Here is a 17960-nt window from a genome sequence, read left to right on the forward strand (position 1 = left end):
ATAAATGACAAAAATTAGCAGTTGGAAAGGTGGGAATGAGTCACTCTCAGTGATGGGGAGGAGTAGGAGTTTTCTCAAAAGCCATTTGGTAACTTTGATCCACAAGGAAATAAGTGAGGAACATTCTGGGTTCGGGGAAGGCTTGATTGAGAGGGGGAAAATACAATTGGAAAAGGGAGTTTCCTAAGTCACCTAGTGAGGTTCAAGCACTTTGTCCAGCACTTCCTATGATTTGTTATTTTTTGGAAAGCAGAGGAAAGGAATAGACAATGTGGGCATTGTTCTGCAAGAACCTGGAGTTCAGGATCTGCTGTAGAGAGGCAACAGATGCCCTCAGAGGGATCAGTGTGAAAGCCAATTTTTGTCCCATTCCATGGTGTAGCTGCTGACTCCACCAACTGGTGCAGTAATAAATTTTGAAAATTTGGGAAATCCAGGTACAAACAGAATTGCCTTGCATTTGCTTTCTCCCACCCCCCCCCCCCCAAAAAAAAAGGAAATTGAGAGAGGAAGTAGCAAAATGAGGTGATTGAACAAAGGCTTAAGAGGTTCTTTAGAGCAGCAGGAATCAGCTTTCCCCTGGGATGTGGCAGCTTTGTGTGCTGATAGCAGACCCTGGGAATGAACAGCCAAATTGCAGGTCACAACCTGGAATTCCCCAAGCCCCTCCTGAATGTCGGCACTAAAATGACTCAAACTCAATAAGAGAGGATGTCAGGTTTGACCCCTGATGGCCCAGTGGAATCAGAGCAAACATTTGGATTTAAATCCAATCAATCTTGTCGGTGAGGTGACTGAACACCCCTCAGAGCAAGGATTGGCCTGAGCACATGGACTTGGGCAGGTAATTGATCTCCTCTGCAAACCAGGTGTCCTGCAGAGAGCTGTGGAAATAAGTCAGAAATGTGAGGAGGAATGTGGCTGCCCCTGCAAAGTCCTTATCTCTGTAGTACTCATAGTTGTACCATTTGAGATTAGGAGTCCATTACCATGATGTCCAAACACCCCAGAAATTCAAATGTGTGTTACCAACATAACATGGGGGACAGAGAGCTGACATTGTCATCAGATGCAGGTAAGGTGACAGGAAGGACTGAGGGGTTTGAACACAGATCTGGTGTCCTGTCCAGCTGCATCCTCTCAGAACCAGATGTGCTGATTGGAGATGGATGAGTGAGACCTTAACCTGAGAGCAGCCATGCTTCTGTCTGCTGTCTTTAGCCAGAGATTCCAGCAGGATCCATGAACCCCTTGGATTCTGCAAATCTCAGTATGTGATCTGCTCAAATGTGTGATATTACAGAGGATCTTTGCTACACAGCTCACTCCTGTGTCCTACCTGGCATGGGACCCTCCTTGAGCAAATATTTTGAGAGCCTGTGCTCTAATCTATAAGAGAGGAAAGTGCTGCAGTGTTTGTGGCATTAAAAGGACTGGGCATTTTTCAGAGTTCTTTGCTCCTCAAAGAAATGCCAGTGCAAAGGCATTTAATTCCTCCTTGCCCTGGAAATGGCATTCCCTGTTCTCACCAGCCCATGGAGCACGTGCTGAGCACCTGCAGCTGCCCAGCTCTTTGTGCTCCTGTACTTCAAAGGAGGTTTGTCAACTGGAGTTTTCTCCCCTGCACCAAAGTCAAATGCAAAACAGTAAAATGAACATGTGGGAAGCTCTTAACCTTCCCTGTCTAGCCATGACACACTTGCTCACATTATTTATGGGACAGTTCCAGCTAGTTTGGATTAATCAATCACTCTATTACAATGTCACAATGATGGCAGGAGGAGCTGTGTTGCTTCTTGTCTCCAAGGTAAAGAGTCCTTTCTGTCCTGTGTTGCTTGTTCTGCTTTCAGCCACACACAAGACACACCTGCTCATTTTGCCTCCCCTGACTCTTCACTCCTCAGTGGATGCCAGTTTAGTACAAGTTTAGTGCTCTTCCATCATGAATAAAGCAAAACTTTTGCTAGGTTAAATTATGGGGAGTAGGACAAAAAAATGAAGTTTATTCTGCTCTGCCTCATGCTGCTGAAACCACAGATGGACCCAGGGATTTGCAAGGCACAAGGCCCTGACCTGACCTTGTGCTGGTGTTGGGACATTGGACTGCAGCCCTCCAGGTGGCCCTTCCACAGAATTGTTGCATATCAGAGTGGTTTGTTCTTGCTTTTTCCATAACTCTTTTAGACTCACTGCACCAATTGTACTCAGCCCCCCACCCCAGTCTCCAAATTACTGCTCCTCAGTTGTGCTTTTGAACAATCCACTGGGCAGCACATTTAGTCACTTCATCTTTTCTGCCATCAGACTTCTTCAGCCTTGCTCTTTATCCTCAGAAGGGAATTGTCCTTCTGGCACAGCTCCTCCATGACAGATCCTTCTGCTCTCACCTCTTACCTTCTGTCTTGACCCATGGATTTCCCCTTTTGCCTTCCTTGTGACTTACTGGGGTGTCAGAATTTGTTCTTTTATATTGCTGTTAGTCTGAACACAGCATTCCTTCGAGCCCTTGAATCACTTCCTATTTTCAAGATGTTGAATTTGAAAGTGCTTTTAGGATATAAACATGCCTGTCTGCAGAGCTTAGTGCACAGCACTTGCAAAGTGCATTGCAACTGGGTTCTGTGTCCCAATCTGAAGTTGCTGCAGGGTTTGGTTTCAGGTGGGTTCAATTCTCTTGTTTACTCAATAGTTGTTTTTATTTGTGTAAATAAACTTCAGTCTGGGCAGAGAGTGTGTTTAGAGCTAAGTTGTAGGCTCATACAAAAATCAGATGTCACTGTGAAATAGAAATAAGTCTCTCAGTTATGGTAGCAAGAAATGCTGAGCCATTACTGCTGTAAACTCAGAATTACAATGTCTACCTTTAAATTCCTTTGTTAGCATTTGAAACAATGAAAAAAGGGGCTCAGCAAAGCCTCCTTGCCCCTGTGTCCTGTGCAGCTGTTGGTGTGGGTCTTCAGGGTGACACCCAGGCACAAAACCATGGTTTATGTGGATATAAAATCCCAACCTGTGTCTATAAATGACTCAGTCCAGAGCATCAGTCTTTCCCTGCCACTGCTGATGGGAATATTTGTCTGTTGTCCTCTGTCCCAGAACAGTTTTATGGTGCTTTTGTGTTGTTTTGAGCACAGAGTTTGTTGCTAACAGCCCTAACTTGTGTTTATTCTTCCACTTTCACCACAGGGAACTCAGCAGCACTGAGCCTTTTAAAAATCCTCACCATAAATGACTAAAAACTCCCTGTGTGCCTTGTCCTCTGATTTATTTTTACTTATAAGTGTCATAATCATGATTTGTAAAAGTCATTTTGGTGAACACTTAACCACAGTGAAACTGTCTGTCTGTTTTATTGGGCCTGTTACTTCCCTGAGACAGGAATGGTGTTCTCTGCCTGTATGACACCAAGTAGAAGGACTGTGCTTAGCCACTGATAATAATTCAGTTCATATTGAAATAATTTTTCTTTCTTTCTTTCCACAGCCCCAGGCTGTCCAAACTTCCTGGCTGGGTTTTAAAAGATGGAAGCATGTTTCTGGACAAGGTACAGGAGTGATGCTTGGAATTTTCTTGCCATGCAAAAAGCCACCTGACAGGTTGAGAGCTGGTGCTGCAGGAGCTGACTCATCCCAAAGGTTTCTCTGTGTACCTCCAGCAGCCAGGATGTCCTTGCAGAGCAGAGAACATTTTGAAACAAAATGCTAATGGCAACTCTCAGGCTTCAGAGGTAGCCTAGATTATAAAAAAATATGCTTAAAATGCAGAAGTCGTCAGTGTGAATATTTTTGTATTTCATGAAGCTCCATAAATAATAGTGCTTCGCCTTCTTAGAATGCCTTTTATTCCACAGTCTCACTTTTCTGACACTGAGGTTTCAGAGCATGCCTATAAATGAGGTTGGTTTCATACTTTTTTCAGGCAGAACTATGGGAAAGGCAATGGTTTGCCTATGGGAGGTCTCTCAGAGAGGAAAAGCATGGCTTTGGCCTCTGAAATCAACATGTGTTCTGCTGCTGGACATAGCAGGGAGGATATTATCTCCAGCCTCCTGATTCTAAGACACAGAACTTCCTCCGCAGCATGAGAGACACAGAATTGCTCTTTTTTTCCCCCCTTCTTTTCATTGCATCAGTTTTGGAGGCAGAATTTATCTGAGGCTTCAACCAAAACTTGGCACTGCAGCGGGCAGCTTGATCTGCCATAAGGGAACAATGAGCACAAAAAATATGTCAGATGTTAGTAAAATAGGCAGATACATTTCAAATGTGGGCAGCAATAGGTACCAGTGGAGAAAATGCTTAATAGACTGTTCTCTGACTATGGGAACATTAAAGCAAACAGTGATAATAGTTGCTTTTGTAGGGGACTTTGAGGTGGACAAAATGGATTGATCTGATTTTTCCAGACAAGGGAGCTGAAGATCATAGATTAAAGACGCGATTTTTCTTCTCATTGGAGACAAAAGAAACTGTGCAGGCAGCATTTCTGTTGGTAAAATAGTAACAGCTCTATTCAGAGCACTTGCTAACTGGCAGTTGCAGGGCTGCAGAGGCTCAGGGGCAGAAATGGAGTTGCTCAGTTTGAATTCCCTGGAATTTGTGTCTCCTGAACCCCAGCTTTGGTGTCAGAGCTCTGAGCTCCAAAGAATGGACAGATTGTCACTCTAGTTTCATTTGGAATATATTTAAATTTCTGGGATGCTGCTGCTGCAGTGTGTGCTCAGGAAAAACCTCCAAACTCAGACAATGGCCATGGAAATCATGTTAAAAATTCAAAGGCAGCTCTCTTAACTTCACCTTGACCACTGTAAGTGCCTGGAATGGTAAATTCTTTGACCCATGCTGGAAAAAGCCAAGGGAAGGAGTCAAAGGGGGGTGTTTTATCATGTGGGGTGGACATTCCTGTTACAGCACTCAGTTTTAAAACTTCAGTCCTGGAGAGGCATTGAAATGTGCTGTGATCTACTTTTAATCATTTTGAACTCCCTTGAGATGAGGTTAGGAGACTTCTGCCACTAGATGTAATTGCTCATTCGTTATTAGTTGGGAGGTGCACTGTAATTATTAAGAATTGGATTCAATCTTTAATTCTGTCTCTCTGTAGCTGGCTGAGCCCACTTGCTGTGGGACAGGAGAGAAGGCAGGGTGGGTGGTAGGGAGCCTGTGAGTTGTGCTATGAGTAGAGTTGAGAATGTTTTTGTTCCACCCTGAAGAATGTGACTTCTCATGTGACAAAAGTTTTTGATGTCAGCCTTAAAAAAGAGGAAGAAAATAGGGGCTAGAGTTTAACAAAATGTGCCATGTGGAAATTAGATCCCCAAAAATTGTGCCACCAAATACTCTGAAATAGGTTTTATAAATTGTATTTAGGTTCTAGTAAGACAGAAGAGGTTGGATGTTATTTGGAACCAACTCCAAACTTCCCTTCCTGGTCATTACAAGGGCTCTTTCTTTACCTCCCAGAGTGCTCTGTCTGTCCTGCCCAAGGGGAATTTGATCCCTTCAGGTACCAAGCAGCCTCATCTGCCATGAAAGCAATTTCAGCAGATCTGCCTGCACCAAATCATGTCTAGAAGGGGAATAAATGTCCTGTAGTAATGGGCTGGAAATTACCTGTGATAAAGAAAGTATCTGGAAAATCCAAAATGTGTTGCCTTGGATAACACTGTGTTGCATTTTTGTGTCTCCTCTGTTGGTGTGGTTTTTTACAGGAGCTGAAGGAGTGTTCTGGCCATGTGTTTGTAGACTCTGTGCCTGAGTTCTGCTTGCCAGAGGTGAGTTTGTCCAAACCCTTACTGAAAAATCTGACTCCATTCAATCACATGGGAGAAACCTGTGAAATTATTATTACCAGGTTCCTGCTAATTTATTAATACTCAGTAAATAACACTGCTAAAACTCTGTGTTGTTAAGGTGCTTTCAAGTTCTATGACACTGGAAAAAGGATGGAAACAACCCTTTTGGAGACATGGAAGGTCTCCTTAAACAAATAATCTGACACAAGAAGAAGACTGAACTGTCCCTTTTTGTAGCTTTTTAAAGACAGCCAGACTGAGCTGGGCTGACTGACAGGATCCATGTGCTGATCTAGATGAGGGCAGGGCATGAAGGTGAGGAAAGCAGCTTGTCTCTAACCACAGATACAGGACATCCCTGGGGAGCCAGCTGTGGTTAGGCCAGGTTGGATTCTGCTGGCTGCTCTTCTGCCAGCAGCACTTTAAAGTTAAAAACTTTTACAGCCTCCTTGAGGGAAGAGCTGGGTCTTCATATCCACATGCAAGTGGCTGCTCAAGTTGGTTTTTACTGGAATTTCTGGATTAAGAAAAAGCAACCAAGACCATTGAAGATGTTTGGATTACCTGGAATCACCCAGTGGATATGGGGAGTGCTGTAGGAGAAATAAAGACGTAAAAAGCTGAGCAGAGAGAGGTGGGGATAAATAATGGAGAGCAGCATGGGAATAGTGTCCCTTTCCTCAGTGTGTTCAGGGGGCAGAATTATTTTTTTCCTTTCTGCCTGACCTTGTAGAAAACACAAAACACAAAAAAAACCTTGCAGGAAGCCCAAAACACTCCTGGAAGGTTGCTGTCAGCCTGCTGAGGCTCTGGCAATATTGTTCCCATGTGTGGATCCCATGGCACTCACTTCTGGCATCACTCTTGTCATCTTGATTCTTCCCAACAAGCTGGCAGCTCTGGAACTGACTTTGGCAAGTGGTTCCAACAGATTACAACCATTCCAACCCAGCTGGAATTGTCATAATCCAATCAAACTAAAAAAGACCAGCTCAAAACCCTAATAATTCTGGGGTTTTGTGAATTCTGGGTTCTTCTCCTTTTAGTTACTGTCCTGTGAAGCTGAGGGAGGTGGGAAGCATCTGTGTCTGTAGAAAGTGCCATTATGGCCCAGATGTGGGAAGGACAGGGTTTATGTGCTGGATTCTCTTTGGAATTATTATCTGCGGGGGTTTAGGATGCTTCAGCCAGACTTTCTGGTTACTTTGGGCTGGAAAATACCCACATGTGTAGCTCTGAATATGACAGACAGGGAGTCACTGCTTCGTCTTACTCCTGTTACCACTGCATGAAGCTGCTTCCCAGCAGCCCATCCTACAACCAGAACATGACAACCAACTGCACATCACCATTGCAGGAACTTTAAAATTGGCCTCTCAGATGTTTCCCAAAATTCCCAGCAGATGCCACATGTCCTCCATGAACCCTGGGAAGAGATCTGCTGTGACACCCAGCTCACACACCTTGAGCTCCCATCTGCAGGAGCTTCAGGAGTCGTGGCCAGCTGCAAACAGAGTGGAAATGTTGCAGCTGTTTGACAACACAGGATAAGAGAGGGAGCTTGTGTGAAAGAGTCTTTTACTTGATCTCCTTCCATGCCACTTCTTTTGAAGAAACTTGTCTGCAGCAGCAGTTAGCCAGAGAATCTCTGTATCCCTTCCAGAACACCACTGCCAGAGCAAGCCAAGATTTGGGTCTAATCCAGCAGCCACAAGGTGAGATGAGGCTGTCTCAGCAGCTGAGTACTCTCACACATGGCAGAGTGCAGGGTGCAGCCCTCTCTTTGCTTGGCACCTTTCTGCTCTCTCACTTCACATGCAAGAAACATTTTTAAGCCTCTTCAGCTCAAAGGCACTTTAGTGAAATCGCTGCAAGCCCCAGGGAAGATTTCACTTTGTTTTGGTTTTGACACCCTTTTCATGGTATCAGTAAATGCTTCTTGGGTGCTGAGATGGGGCATGCTTGAGGTTGGAAAGTGCTGCTGTGCATCCTCCTGATGGCTCTCCTGGGCTGGGATTCAGCTCAGCGCTGGAGCCCCTCTGCTCTGGAGCCAGGCTGAGAGCTGGGGGTGTTCCCCTGGAGAAGAGAAGGATCCAGGGAGAGCTCAGAGCCCCTTCCAGGGCCTAAAGGGGCTCCAGGAGAGCTGGAGAGGGACTGGGGACAAGGGATGGAGGGACAGGACACAGGGAATGGCTTCCCACTGCCAGAGGGCAAGGATGGATGGGATATTGGGAAGGAATTATTCCCTGTGAGAGTGGGGAGGCCCTGGAACAGGGTGCCCAGAGAAGCTGTGGCTGCCCCTGGATCCCTGGCAGTGTCCAAGGCCAGGCTGGATGAGGCTTGGAGCAACCTGGGATAGTTGAGATGTAGAACAAGTTGGTCTTTAAGGGTTCCCAACCTGGGTGGAACAGGTTGGTATTTAAGGGCTTTCCCACCCACACCAGTCTAGAATTTGATCCTGTACAGTCTGGACACAGCTGAAATCTGTGCAAACCAAGGTGTGCACAATCCAAGCTTTGGCAGGAGCAGGCATCAGCAGATGCTTTGATACTTTCCAGGGATGTGTTCCTGCCTGGAAGCCCAGGAAGATAAAAGGTTTCCCTGTCATGGAGCTGAGGGTAATGTTTCACCTCCTGTTCTCAGCTCAGAGATCATTGCTGATCATGGATTGAAACCATGAGTGCTTAGGAGGAGTTAAGCAGCTTGTCACCAGAGCACTGTGTCAGCCCTCTGCAAAGCAGAGTGACCTACTTTCTTGCCTTTTTTATTCAAATTGCTGGACCAAGCCTTGTAATCAGATAATATGTGCTTGATGAGTGTTGAATTCCATTAGCTGCTCTATAATAACTGAGTTAGAGGTCAGTAATCTTGTAAATTTCTGACTTGACACCATTTGTGTTATAGCATTACCAGTAAATATTTCTAATTAAAATTCTTTTAACAATGTGTGAAATCTTCTTTCACTCTCAGAACTCTTGTCTAAACTGTCACATCAAAACTAATTGAGCCCACCCATCCATTTTGTTGTATCCTGTGAACGGGCTTCATCTCCTGCTGTAGAAAATGTGAATGAGAAAGATGCCAAACATTTACTTTGGGAAAATATGAGGATTATTTTTAAGCATATGAATAAATACAATCTTCATTCATCTCTTTCTTGGGGTACAGTATGATGTGCTGCATAAAAAAAATGAGACACCCTAAATCACTGATGCAGAAATTTTGGTGTCCCTTCCTAAGGAGGTGCATACATCAATTATTTGATAAAAATAAATCATGGATCTCATAACAGCAGCCATTTCATCACCTGGAAGACAGAAAAACCCAGGACATGGTTTCCTTTCCAGGCTGGAGAATGGAATAATTTTAGGGAGCTTTTAAAATAATTCTTGTTAATTTAGAGGCAACATTAATCTTTGCCACAGCTGAGAGATGCTTTTACAAACCAGTTACATTCCTGCAATAAAGTTTAAAAAAAAGAGGAGAAGTTTTTCTGCCATTTATTAGACTGCCTGAAAGGGTTACAAGTTGCTTATCTCTGCTCTTGTTTTCAGACTGAACTGCTTGACCTCTCCACTGTGGATGTGATCTTGATCTCCAACTATCACTGCATGATGGCCCTGCCCTACATCACAGAGTACACAGGATTCACTGGAACAGTTTATGCCACTGAGCCCACTGTTCAAATTGGCAGGTAAAAAACCCCTTCAGATTCTCTGCTCCTCTTTCATCACTGCTGAGGAGAAGGTGTAAAGGACAATGTGGGAGAGGAGTGGTGTCTAATGTTCCAAAGAGGCTTTCAGGCAGGAGCTGAACACCAGCCAAGCCCTTAGTGCTGTAAATGTGTTAACTCCATGTTTCCCAGCCTCTGGAAGCATCAGCATTTCCAGCAGGTGCTTTGTGTTGAGTCCAGGCCACAGATGTGGGACAGTGGAATTTGAGTGGGCTGAGACACCTCAGTAATTGCCACATAGGCAAACTCAGACCTTCAAAAACCGTAGATCAAAGAGCTCTCCTGCTCTTCTGTGTTCCCCTTCACCAAAAGGAGACTTCCCAATCAGAAAACTGCACTTGTTCCCCACAGAAGCTGTGGCTGCCCCATCCCTGGAAGTGTCCAAGACCAGGCTGGACAGGACTTAGAGCAACCAGGTCTAGTGGAATCTGCCCCTGCCCATGGCAGGTGTTGGAACTAAATGATCCTCAAGGTCCCTTCCAACCCAAGCCATTCTAGGATTTTATGATTCCATATAATCACACCTTCCTCCACTCCACAGAAAGGAATTCAGGCTGACATCATCTCAAATGACAGCTGAGCTGTGTGAGCTCTGAACTCCAGAGAGAAGCACTGAGAGAAATGGCAGAAAGAGGAGACTGAGGTAGAAAAAGATATGACAGTGCAGTCAAAACCAGAACAGTCATCATGCCTGCCAGTTTATTTTTACAAAATTGTCTTGTTGATTGGATGGGTCAACACCAAATGCTGCAGGTGAGGCCTAACTGGAACTGAGCTCTGTTCCTCTCTCCTGCAGGGCTGCTACATTCAGTAATTAGGAGCCAGATTAGGCCCTCCTATCTGGACTACTCTGGAAGCACTTTAGGGCAGGAATCTTTGTCCACTGAAGGTCCTGTGCAAACTTCCCATGCCAGAGTAATTCCCCCATTGTGTGAAAGCAAACAGAAACTGAAGGCCCTTGTAGGTGAAAGGAATTGTGTAAATAGGAATAGAGTAGTAAACCTCTGGTTTTACTGCTCCAGAGCTGGAGATAACAAGCACAGCCTTGTGGGAGAGTGCACTGGTGTGTTCTCCCCACCCCAAGTCGGTCCAGATACTGTCCCTGTGCTCCAAACTTCAAGGGAAAGCCTGCACACAATCACAAATGCTGTTTAGTTTTGGGCAGGGAAATCTGCAGTGACTATTTCTAAGGCTTGACACCTTTTCCTGTCTCGAATCTGCGTTGGCAGATGAGCAGAGCTCACTCTGACAGCATGCTTGGTTTCCCTAAGTGACAGACAGGCAGCAGCTGAGGAGGTTTTGTTGTGTGTTTTGTCTCATTAATTATCACAAGCAGTCAGTAATGAAGAAATTACCTTGCACTTTCCAAATAGCCCATAACCCAGTGGGCCAGATCCTCCTCTGTTGCAAGCAGATGGAATTGGAAAACACTCCTTGGATAAACAGGGCCAGTGCTGGTCATGGCCTCTGTGGGAAGAACCCCTCAGAGTGTTACAATTTCTGTGGTATTTTGGAAAGATTTGGGCCAGAGTTCTCTCTCTCCTGTGTGAGAGGAGGCAGCGCTAATTTAGGTTTGAGTTTTTCAGGCTCCTGATGGAAGAGCTGGTGAATTCCATTGAACGCGTGCCAAAGGCTCAGTCTGCCTCCATGTGGAAGAACAAGGAGGTGCAAAGGTAAGGAAGGAGTCCCAGGGAAGGTGATTGTGCCAAAGCACCAAAGTATGGGAGTCACTGTGAGGATGGCTCTGCTCCCACCACTTGAGATTTGCTGCTGTGACTCCTTGGGTCGATTATTTCTTTAATCATTTCTGCACGTTGTTGGTTTTCCAACCTCACAAATTTGTTTCTTGGAGAAAGACTTGGAAAGAGCAAAGCTTCCCCTGATCTCTCCTCACACAGTTCAGCTCCATGATGGTAGATAAAACCATCAGATTTTGGTAGTAACATCATAAAAAATTATTGAAATGAGGAGGCTATTTAAATTTAATGATACTGCATTGGAATAATTTAAATTTAAATGATATTTACATTTATGTTTGCTGACATACTAAGAAAGTCAAGACCCAGCTGTTGGAGGTCACTGGTGTTACCTTTCTTCCCATCTTTACACCTGAACAGCAGAGGTGGGATTTTTGGCTCTACAAAGCTTAAAACCAAATTAAAATCTGAATAAAAAAGCTTATTTTGCAGCACCATGTCCATTATTCCAGCTATACATCAAAACAAAATGCTCAGAGTTTTGAAAGCCTATGGAATCGAAAACTTATCTATACAGTTTAATAATTGTAGATGATGCTTTCTTGGGAATAAAAACAGTTTCAGGTGCACAGCTTGTTCCTTGGAGGAGACAGTTTTGTTTTTAGCACATTTTAAAGATAGGATTGGTTGATTAAAAAGTTATTTTTAAAAGCTGCTTTGTGCATTTTAAATTGATCTCCCTTTTTATACTCCTAAATTTTAAGATGGCTTGATTTAGAAGTTTCCTAAAAGTGAATTATTTCTTACATTAGAAAAGTAGCCTTGATATTTCCCAATATCACAAAGCAAAAATTAAAAATCCAAATTACCATGGTTTTAGCTGTATATTGTGTTCCCCTGCTGAATTTAGGAGCAGTCTTTACACCATAACTCTCACTCTTCTGAAGAACACAAGCAGATATCAAGTTGGATGTAAAGCAAAACCAAATACACTGAAGTTCAGCGGGATTTTTAGAATAGTGGGGTTTATTTTTTAAATTTTGGGGTCCACTGGCCTGCCCAGAGCCACTGCTGACACTCGCAGTGTGTGGGGAGAGAGGACTGGAGCCATTATTCCTGTCACAGCAGGCATGTTTTGTATGCATGGTTTAAAGGAGAATCATATATCTTGCAGCTCATATAATGTCACTTTCCTGGTGGTCGTATTTTAGGAAAAGTGCTGCCTGGCACTTTGCATGCTGCTGATTATTCCAGAGGAGAACACAGAGAGGGAATTTTTGTTCTGATTCAGCTGCTGTAGAAGACTGGAGCCTTTTTTTCCTTGAAGTGCTATTTAAAATACATGTTCCTCTCTGCTATTGCTGGGCATGTCCTCCAAAATTCATAGTTCCATTTTAAAGGGGTAGCAGGGAGGTGGGAGCTATAAACATCAGTTTAATAACATAAATTTGTGTATTATTAACTCTGCTGGTCTGAACCAATGTTCAATGTCTTTGAGCTGGAACAAGGGGACAAATGTGACCTCCCTCTCCACCTCTGCCCCACCTGTGCCCTGAGTTTCCCCCTTCACCTCTGTGTGCATCTGTAAAACAGCTCCCATCCAGCACAGAGGGCACCCGGGGACTTTAATTAATGTTTGCAAAGTGTTTTGAGATGCCTGGTGACAAGTGTCACGCAGGCGTGAATGGAACTGATTATTAGAGCAAAACATCAACTGATCCCCAAATTAGCACCTGGCTAATGGCACATGCAGCCTTGGACTGACATCCGTTACTTAGGAAAATGTGATCTTGATGAATTGGGTTTTTTTTCCTACTTGGCTGTTGCTAGAACAGAATACTTATTACTTCTGAGTCTAATTTTTCAGGCTGATCAATCCCCATTACTGCTTTACAGTTCAGCTAGTTCTCCTCCAAACAGTTAGTATAAAACACAAAGTATTATCATCTTCATTAGATAAAGCACTGGAGCATTTAAAATGCAAATACTGTATAAAATATAATAAGTTCATTATAGTGGTTTACATTTTTCCATTATCAGATCCAGTCTGAACTAATTGCTTAGCCTGTTTCATTGCCACTGGCTTTTATTTCAAGTGAGCAGTCTCGTGGAAGCTCTGGAGATGTCAGCCAGGATATCTTTCACACTGAGTGGGATTCAGGGGCTAAAGAGGAAGTTTGCCTTGTGAAAAGCACTTTTCTTGTTGATTTCTTGATTTCTTTTTTGATGGTTTCCCATATCTTTTAAAAGTGTTTGAAACAGGCTGTTTCCTGAGGCTGAGCCGGGCAGAGAGAGGCCGTGGCCTGATGTAGTTTGGTGCTGCCATCCTCCTCTCCCTTCAAACAATTCTGGGATTTTACATCATACATTAAATGCCACCCTTTGCATTGACCAGGAGGGGCTGTCTCCATGCAGATCCCAGGGAAAAATACAAATCCCTGAGTTTTTAAAGGGTGAATTTTGTATCCTCAACCATGTGGATTCATGGTACCTCCCCGTTTATGGCAGTCCCAGAGCTGCCCTCACACATCTGGCTGTTGTGAGGTGATCTCTAACACGATGTTGCCATGGTGGCAGTAGATTTACTCCAGACCACAAAACATCCTCTGGTAACTCTGTAGGGATTTTAGAAGTGAGATGACAGACTGAATGCACCTGAGGGACCAGCACCTCGTTGTCACTCAGCTTCATGAAGCCACTGGAGACTGGTGCCCCTGGTCTCTGCCAGGGATCAGAGTATTTTCAGTGTAGCCACAGTCAAGGCTAAGAGAAACTTCCTTCAGTCACCAAGGACAATTCCCCACTTTCTCCATTACCTGGAGAAACATTTTCCTCTTCCCAGAAGAGAAGCTCCTGAAAGCCTCCAACACTAAATGCTTCTTATGGTAGGTTAAAGGCTTTTACAGGCAATTTGCTTCAGTGCAGTGGTACACAACTCTCCACATTGTGTCTCCTTTTGTTGCTTACGACTTCCCAAAAAAGACCTTGAAGGCTTTGTTTGTTTCCTGAAGCACAGGGTGCTTTCAGCCAGCATGTGCTGGAATTGCAGTTATCGTTCTGGACCTGTGCTGTGGTCTTGGCAAGAGCTGTCCTTAATCCTTTCTTCAGTATCTTAAATTATGGAGGAGTTCACTGACCTAGTAGATATAACAATAAATTAAATTCCTTTAAACAAATTGATCAAAGAAACTTGACCAATTTCCATAAATCTTTGGAAATTGGTTTGAATTAGCCTTTGATTTAGCATTGGTTTAATATACAAAAAAAAAAATCGTATTCTTCTTATGCATTTGGCAGCTGTTCTGCTTCCTGCCTCAGTTCATGTTGCTGAGGAAGATTTATTTCCCAGAAGTTAGCCATCCCTCTTCCAGCCTGTGACATTATAGTTCACTTCTTCCCTTGACAATGCCGGCCAGCTGACTTGCAGTGTCCGTGAGGAGCAGAATGGATGGATCTCACTTTGGTGTAAAACATCTTAAATACTTCCGTGGAGGGGATTTCTCCCCTGCACGGAGAAATGCAGTGTCTGCAGTGTCAGCTCATGCGTCCCTGCCAGGGCACTCAGGAGGGAAGTGGGGTTGAAGGCAGGGAAGCTGAGCTGAGCTGCAGGGACATGTGCTCTTGGAAGAGACCAATGGCAGAAATCACGGCAGGGCCATCCCTGCTCGTGGTCTGGTAGCTGTACTTTAATCACCAGATTGTTTCAGATTACTAGGGAATTTTTCAGATTATTATGATATAAAAAATGATATTATTATGATATAAAAAATGGACACTGATCTGAGATCCTAGTGCTGGAGGTGTGTTTCTTGTTGACATCTCAAATCAACCAGCACTTTTCATCAGGGATGAAAATACCCCAAGAGTTGCGGTAACACCTTGATCACAGCTATTTCTTTGATGCAAGGGCTGGACAGAACATCAACAAAGAGAGCTGGAGAGCAGTCCTCAGGGTGAGGGAAATGTGGCTTTGCTCCTCACTTTGAAGCACCAGGCACACTGAAAATAAAAATTTAAAAGGGTAAAATGAAAGATGTGGAGAATGTAAATGGTTGTAGAAGCTGGTCCAGCACCAGCTGTTGTTCTGGATCCCCACAGAACCTTCCACTGGTGTTCACAGGTTGCTGCCAGCCCCGCTGAAGGATGCAGTGGAGGTGTCCATGTGGAGGAAGTGCTACACCATGCCTGAGGTGAATGCAGCCCTCAGCAAGATCCAGCTGGTGGGCTACTCCCAGAAAATCGTGAGTACCTGGACAGCTGCCCTCAGGGCAACACCAAAACTCCTCAGGGCAACACCAACAATTGTTCCCCAGCTTTTCCCCTCTAAATCCTGTGTTGGTTGGATCTAGTTACCCTGGCACAGGCAAGCAAGACAGGATTACACAGACTGCCCCTCAGTCTGCCTCCCAGGAAGGGCTCTTGTTTGGTGAAATCAGGGAATATCCATTTGTTTCTTCTCTTCCTTGGGGAGGCCAACTTTAAGGTGGTGTGCCCTCAAATTTGGAGCTGATGGCTGGCCCACTGAGAGCTGGGAGGATGCAGGGAGTGAATGTATCCTCTCTGTCTCTAAGCCACATCCCCTTCCCAGCTCCCCAGTCTCACTTCTGGGAATCTTCAGAGTGCTTTAGCCTCCACTTTGTTTCATACTGTAAATTAGGGACTGTAAACAAAACCTAATGGTTCAATGTGAACTTCAGAAACTCCTTTCCCAGGGCTTCCAGCTCACAGTTATTGACTGTAATGCTGTTGACTATAATCCAGTGTAGTTTCCAGAATGAACTGAACCCACAGTTCCATAGCCTGCAGATCCCATATGGATTGTTGGCAGCATGTGTGCCATGATCCCTGCTCTTGTTTGGGCTGTGATACCTGGTTTTGCTGCTCAAAGGCCTTAAAAAATAAAAATATGGGTTAAAGTAAGTTGTGACTTCTCATTATCCATGAATTGTTTCAGTTAATTTTTGACTGTCCTCACAGTGTGGATGCATCTCCCTTAATTTTAGATATGTGTGTCTCAGCCAATCATTCTTTTGTAGTTATTGGGGAAAAAAACTCTATTTTTTCTCTTCCCAAAGCTAACTTTTCAAATAATCAAACTTTAGAGCCTTGGCTTGCACACTCTGAGGAATGAAGGCACCCTGCCTTGTTTTTCAAGGCATCCAAATATGTATTGAAATACTAGAAAAATCATTGTATTGCATGAATCAGGTGCTTGTTCTATTATTCAGTAACCAGAAGGCAGATCACATTAGGGAGGTTTATTTTCCTTTCTCCAAACAAGCATTCCACATTCCTGGGTACAGATGAAGGAATACAATTCCTAATGACACCTGCAAAGGAGGCAACTGTCAAGTTGCTTACACTGAAACTAAAATGTGGTTTGAGTTTGCAGGATGTTGTTGCTAAATTACCAGCAGGTAGCATTTGAAAAGAAATAAAGTTAGAAAGCTGGTGAGTTTGAGGTTAAATTTGTTTTCCACAGTAAAATTTGCAACCCAAGCAGAGTTTTTATATCAATATAGAAGTGCTTGTCCTTCCTTCTCTCCTGCTGGCCAATACCAATTTAATTTGACTAAAGGAGAATAGAATCTTCAAAGATGCAAAGCTCCCACAAACTTCTTCAATACAGCAGAGACAAGCAGAAGATCAAGATTAAGGATCAAGATTGATTCCTTCACTTTGAGGTGTTGTTCAGTGTGAACTCAGATGCCATAAAATTCTCATGGAAGAGAAACTTTATGGAGGCCCTGCCTCAGGAAAAGCTTTTTTAGAGCATGTGTCCTGCTAGACATGGGTGGGTAAAACCAGCAGGTGTAATTCTCAGCAGAACAGCTTCACAAAGGCTTTGAGCAGCAGAACTGCTGTTGAAATTCCTACCACTGATGACAAAATGACCTGTCCTGATTTCTTCTGGGGCTCTCTCAAGTTCATGTCTCTCACTGTGTGTTTCAGGAGCTGTTTGGTGCTGTGCAGGTCACCCCTCTGAGCTCGGGCTACGCTCTTGGGAGCTCCAATTGGATTATCCAGTCACACTATGAAAAGGTTTCTTATGTTTCAGGATCTTCTCTGCTTACAACACACCCTCAGGTACAGCCCCTGACTTTCCTTAGTCTTTAGGAGGAACTTTTGCTCCAAAAAAAGGGGTTATTCCAGCTAGGATCAGGTTTAAGGTAGAGGCCACTTTAAGGTAACTGTGTTATCAGTGCCTGGACTGAATGGGCATTGATAAGACATACCCTGACAAATGACAGGTATCAATAGTTATGAGGGAAAGATAACTAAAATTCTTTGTTCTTAGTGATTTGATGTTCACTTAAAACTGTGGAATTGTCTTTCACTCTAAAGAGGACATTTTCAATAGAGTTAAACAAAAGAGCATTAGTGACTTTTTTAAAAAAATCCATATTTGACTGAAGAATCTTCACAGACAGTTCACAGACTGCTTTATATCACTTCTGAAACATCCTTCCTTAGGAGGAATGATAGCTCAGTGGCTGCCAACTTTTCCACCCTGCTCTGCTAAGGGCAAAGTCTTTATAGTGCTGTAGATGTAATTTCCAGTAAATTAATTCTCTCTAGATCCATAAATTGTTACTGCAAAGAAAGGCTTGAAGTTTGCAGTGCCGTGCGCTTCAGAAGTTGTCAAAATAGTTAAAAGCATTATTGCAGGAGGTATTTAAAAATAATTTAGAAGATGTGTCAGGTTTTTGATCACTAAGTGATTTCCCCCAAGTGG

The 17960-nt window shown here is 43.8% G+C and overlaps 1 protein-coding gene across 1 annotated transcript in view; it reads left to right on the plus strand.

The window, feature by feature from the left end:
- Positions 1–17960, plus strand: part of INTS9 (integrator complex subunit 9) — a 60412-nt gene that overhangs the window by 5220 nt on the left and 37232 nt on the right. Inside the window, exons 3-8 of the mRNA XM_058801866.1 lie at positions 3484–3544; positions 5711–5773; positions 9349–9488; positions 11114–11200; positions 15345–15465; positions 17177–17311. Of these exons, the coding sequence (XP_058657849.1) occupies positions 3484–3544; positions 5711–5773; positions 9349–9488; positions 11114–11200; positions 15345–15465; positions 17177–17311 (607 nt within the window). The remainder of the gene's footprint in view (positions 1–3483; positions 3545–5710; positions 5774–9348; positions 9489–11113; positions 11201–15344; positions 15466–17176; positions 17312–17960) is intronic.

The sequence above is a fragment of the Ammospiza caudacuta genome, chromosome 3 (genome assembly GCF_027887145.1).
Source record: "Ammospiza caudacuta isolate bAmmCau1 chromosome 3, bAmmCau1.pri, whole genome shotgun sequence".
Classification (NCBI taxonomy): domain Eukaryota; kingdom Metazoa; phylum Chordata; class Aves; order Passeriformes; family Passerellidae; genus Ammospiza; species Ammospiza caudacuta.